The sequence below is a fragment of the Ammodytes marinus genome (genome assembly GCF_949987685.1).
Source record: "Ammodytes marinus genome assembly, chromosome: 3".
Classification (NCBI taxonomy): domain Eukaryota; kingdom Metazoa; phylum Chordata; class Actinopteri; order Uranoscopiformes; family Ammodytidae; genus Ammodytes; species Ammodytes marinus.
Window position 1 is genome coordinate 35,322,584 of NC_137232.1, and position 5,000 is coordinate 35,327,583.

The window sequence follows — 5,000 nt, forward strand, 5'->3', positions numbered from 1 at the left end:
AGCCGTGTTTCTGTGTGTGTGTGTGTGTGTGTGTGTGTGTGTGCGCGTGTGTTTGAGATTCAGTGAGACAGTGTGTGAAAACAACGGCCCCAATTCCATATTCTCCGACTCTCCACTCTAATATCCTTGTTCTGTCTGTTTTTATAACTGTGGAACAAACACCGACTCGAGTCAACTCATTGTATCCGAAATAAAGTCGCCTCCTGTCGGCCAACACCGTGCCGGTTTAAAGCCCCCTAATGTTTATGGAGGGAAATGGCTCATATATTTTCATTTAAAGGTGTAGTAAGTGATTCTGGAGCACGCTTGTTGAATCACTTATTGTCAAGATCAGTGAATATCTCCTCATGATCTGCTACGTGTGTGTGTGTGTGTGTGTGTGTGTGTGTGTGTGTGTGTGTGTGTGTGTGTGTGTGTGTGTGTGTGTGTGTGTGTGTGTGTGTGTGTGTGTGTGTGTGTGTGTGTGTGTGTGTGTGTGTGTGTGTGTGTGTGGTCCATCATATCATGAGGAGATATTCACTGATTTTGACAACAAGCGTTCTCCAGAATCACTGACTACACTTTGAGTTTGTTTCAGATAGGTAGACAGTGACATCCCTACTGTGTAACAACGTCAATGGCAACAATGTTAAGATGCTAAACTGTGTGTCTGCCTGTCTGTCTGTCTCTCTTCCTGCCTGTCTGTCTGTATGTGTTTGTATTGGGTGTGTGTCTGACGCTATCTATCTATCTATCTATCTATCTATCGGTATGTCTGTCTGTCTGTCTCTGTGTCTGTCTGTCTGTCTGTCTATCTGTCTGTCTCTGTGTCTGTCTCTGTGTCTGTCTGTCTGTCTGTCTGTCTGTCTGTCTGTCTGTCTGCCTGTCTCTCTCCCTGCCTGTCTGTAGATGACGGAGGAGGAACTCCGGTTCAGGACGAACACAGAGGATCAGATGGAGAGATGAGGAGCGACGGCCATCACAGCGAGGTCAGACAGACAGACAGACAGACAGACACACACACACACACACACACACACACACACACACACACACACACACACACACACACACACACACACACACACACACACAAAAAGAGTTTCCGTTGTCCGGTAATTACCGGTCATTGACCGGAAAAAAATGACGGGGACCGAAAATTCTAATTGTTTCCGGTCAGATTGTCTGGTTGAAATAATTCCCTCTTCACACTTTGAATTGTTTTAAAACATGCTACAGTGATTTTCAACTATTTAATACTACTGACATCACGGAAAGAGAAATATAGGGTTAAAAAAAAACGTACTTTGTAAATATTACTGTGATGTCACAGTAAAAGACATCACAGTAATATTTACAAAGTAAGTTTTTTTTTAACCCTATATTTCTGTTTCTGTGATGTCACGAGAAAGAGAAATATAGGGTTAAAAAAAAACACTCTTTCTGCCTTTTCTCAGGGTAGGATGAACCGATTTAATTTTTTTGCACATTTATACTACATAGGATCTCAGAATTCAATACACCTTCATATTCAAACCGGTGGAGTAGACCTTTAAGGTTTTAAAGTGTAACTGTGTGTCTCTTCAGGACGAAGGCAGCAACGATGAAGACGCTCCCGCTGCCATGGAAACCAACACAGCCAGCGGGTCGGACAACGAGGGTCACCGCGGCAACAACAGCGACTCAGAGGGGGAAGCTCACAGGTACTATCACCATGTAATACTGTTTACCATCTGTCAATCAAACAATTTTCACACAAACAAATGTAACACAGAGGGCTTAAAGCTGCAGTGTGTTGAATTTTGGGTTTTATTTCCTAGCAGATTTTGTAGAAAATAATTATAATATCCATAAAAAGCCTGTAAAGCGTCTTTGAGTGCCATGAAAAGCGCTATATAAATCCAATCCATTATAAGTACGTTTAATTTAGTGCATAATAGCTGAATGTTTTTTTTTAATTATAATTTTTTCCCTTAGAAAGGGTCTCATATATGTCCATATTTCTCCATACTTTGGACCAAGGCCTAGTGCCGCCATCTTGAAAGTGTCATAGTTGGAATGTCGTCAGGTGCATTGTTTAAAATGTAGAATTGTTCTTGTCCTTGAAGGCCACTGTAGCTTCTGTTATTATTCTAAAGGGTTGGGGTTACCCAGGGAGCGTTGCATTCTAGAACTTTGTAGAACTTTCTTGATGATGTCATATTACACACTGCACCTTTAATACAACCCCATCCCTCTCCCCACCCAGAGATATTCACACATGTAAAAACAATCGCCACCCATCCAGCAGTACAGGGGTTCAGATCTGCCCGACCAAAACATGTGTTGACAGCCGAGTCTTTCTCGTAGGAACTCGTTACGATGTACTTGGTGTATTATTAAAGACCTACTTCACCGGTTTGAATATGAAGGTGTATTGAATTCTGAGATCCTATGTAGACACCATCATATTCAAACCGGTGAAGTAGGCCTTTAAGTGCTTCCACACTGCCCTACTGAGAATGTGTGTTTTGATGTGTACCTGTATTCTCTTCATCTCCCCAGGCCTAGCGGAAGTCCAAAGTAAATACCCATTTAATTATTTTATAAATATATATGCATAGGTGACTAGTGTGCTTTGATATATATTCTCCCCCCCCCCCCCCAGCCCTGCCCCCAGGAGTCCAGATAAGAGTGACTCAGAGACAGAAGCCCCTCGTCGGGCTGTCAGTGAAGATGATGATGATGATGATGTTTCCTCTCCCGTCAAACACAGGACGAGCGGCTCGGACAATGAGGAAGAATCGCCTAATAAAGGTTAATATGTCTGTCTGTCTGTCTGTCTGTCTGTCTGTCTGTCTGTCTGTCTGTCTGTCTGTCTGTCTGTCTGTCTATGTCTATATGTCTATAAACAGCTGCGGAAAACATTAAGAGATCGGTCTGGATTTTTCTTCAAACTTCATCTCTACATTACTTAATGAAAATGCTCTTTAATGACAATATTTTTATTGTGAATTTGATAGAAATGTTGTCAGTAGTTTATATTATAAAACTAAAATGTTCATTCTACTCAAACATATGCCTATAAATAGTAAAACGAGAGACACTGAACATTTGGAGTGGTCTCTTAATTTTTTCTACGTCTGTCTGTCTGTCTGTATCTGTCTGTCTGTCTGAGTTATACTCAATGAGTCTGTCTCATTTTAATCTCGTTGTACATCGTATAATGTCAATAAAGTTGTGTTCTATTCTGTGTGCTAGATGACGTCGTGGCAAAGCGCAGAGGGAGCAGCTCAGATATGGACGCAGAAGAAGAAGAAAGACCCCGACCTGCTGCAGACAGCGACTCAGAGGACGAAAGAGTTAAACCAGCGACGTCACCAAAACACAACACACACGGTTAGTAGATGAGATTAGATTCACTTTATTGTATAAATATCTTTAAACAACACACACGGTTAGTACTGTTAGGGGCGACTGTGGCTCAGGTTGGAGGTTTGATTCCCGCCCTGCCACCTGTGTCATGGTTGTTGTGTCCTTGGGCAAGACACTTCACCCACCTTGCCTCGTGTGAATGTGTATGACTGCTGTATGTTTGAGGTGGTGGTCTGAGGGGCCGTAGGCGCTGAATGGCAGCCACGCTTCCGTGACTATCGTAGCTTACCATTGTGTTATGACTGTGTGTGAATGAATGGAACCTGGAACCCTGTAAAGCGCTTTGAGTTCCTAGAAAAGCGCTATATAAATCCAATCCATCATTATTATTATTATTATTACAGAGGTAAAGGTAAAAATAAGCATAACATGTGACTTATAAGGTTATGGAAATTGAGTAAGAAATTATGGAATTTTAAAATGAATTGGTAAAAATGTGTGTGGGAACCCTGTGTGTATATTTATATATTTGACACTTTGGGGTTCTTAAAAAGTTTAATTTTGATCTCGAAAGTGTTCTAAAAGTCCTTTTTAATTTTAGTAAAAATACGTGTTGTGAATTCTCAGAGTACTGCCTGTCTGTTTAGTGTTAGCGTCTTGAGTTACGTCAGTTATTTACGTCATTTGTAGCTTATGTCTGAACTGTCCAGAGCCCTTAGGTCGTCTGGGACAGGTCTGCTTACAGTCCCTAGAGTTAGGACTAAACGAGGAGAAGCAGCTTTTAGTTTTTATGCACCAACAATCTGGAACAAACTCCCAGAAAACTTGAGGTCTGCTGCAACTCTCAGTTCTTTTAAATCGAGTCTAAAGACTTTTTTGTTTCCTTTTTAACTTGCAATTTTCATTTTATTTGCTTCTTTTATTATGTTTTTAAATCGAGTTTTAATTTTAATTTTATTTTTATTTGCTTCTTTTATTCGCTTTTAAATGTTTTATAATGTGTTTTATGTATTCTAATCTTGCCCCTGTAAAGCACTTTGAGTGGCCTTGTGTCTGAATTGTGCTATATAAATAAACTTGCCTTGCCTTGCCTTGCCTTGCCTATGTAACTAACATAAATGCGCGCACCACCCGTCCAGTTCATTCTACGTTTGCCACGTTTGGAAGCCATTGACGATAAACTTTCATCATTGTACATTTCAACTTCTTTTCTACAAAATGTTCTGCAGTCCGATCGAAGTGAAATCAGTCAACTCTCACTGGTGTCTCTGTCGGTGTAAATATTACTCACTGCCAGCTCAACTCATTCAAAGTCATTCTTAACGATCTGTTTTCTCCCCGGACACAGACAGCGATTCGGAGGACGAACAAGCGGCCAAACCAGCGATGTCACCGAAATCACCAAAGTCTCCGAAATCCCCAAAGTCTCCGAAATCACCGAAATCGCCGAAATCACCGAAAACTCCAAACAGACGGTCCATCGCTGACAGTGACTCAGACACAGGAACGCCTTCGAAACGCAAAGCAGCTCAGATCGGCTCTGATGAGGAAGAGGAGGGTGATGGTGAGTGTGTGTGTCTGTGTGTGTGTGTGTCTGACTGTGTGTGTGTGTGTGTGTGTGTGAGTCCGTCTGTCCGTGTGGTGTGTGTGTGTCTCTGTGTCTCTCA

At 41.7% G+C, this 5,000-nt stretch overlaps 1 protein-coding gene across 4 annotated transcripts in view; it reads left to right on the forward strand.

Annotated features, from left to right (window-relative positions):
* The window catches only part of iws1 (interacts with SUPT6H, CTD assembly factor 1), a 33,461-nt gene that overhangs the window by 540 nt on the left and 27,921 nt on the right, over positions 1-5,000 (forward strand). For 2 of the 4 annotated variants that reach the window (XM_080024958.1, XM_080024959.1), the window contains exons 2-7: positions 889-968; positions 1,567-1,682; positions 2,524-2,541; positions 2,627-2,775; positions 3,220-3,357; positions 4,682-4,897. In XM_080024958.1, coding sequence (XP_079881084.1) covers positions 889-968; positions 1,567-1,682; positions 2,524-2,541; positions 2,627-2,775; positions 3,220-3,357; positions 4,682-4,897 — 717 coding nt within the window. The remainder of the gene's footprint in view (positions 1-888; positions 969-1,566; positions 1,683-2,523; positions 2,542-2,626; positions 2,776-3,219; positions 3,358-4,681; positions 4,898-5,000) is intronic. The other 2 variants (XM_080024960.1, XM_080024961.1) reach the window with 2 other exon arrangements.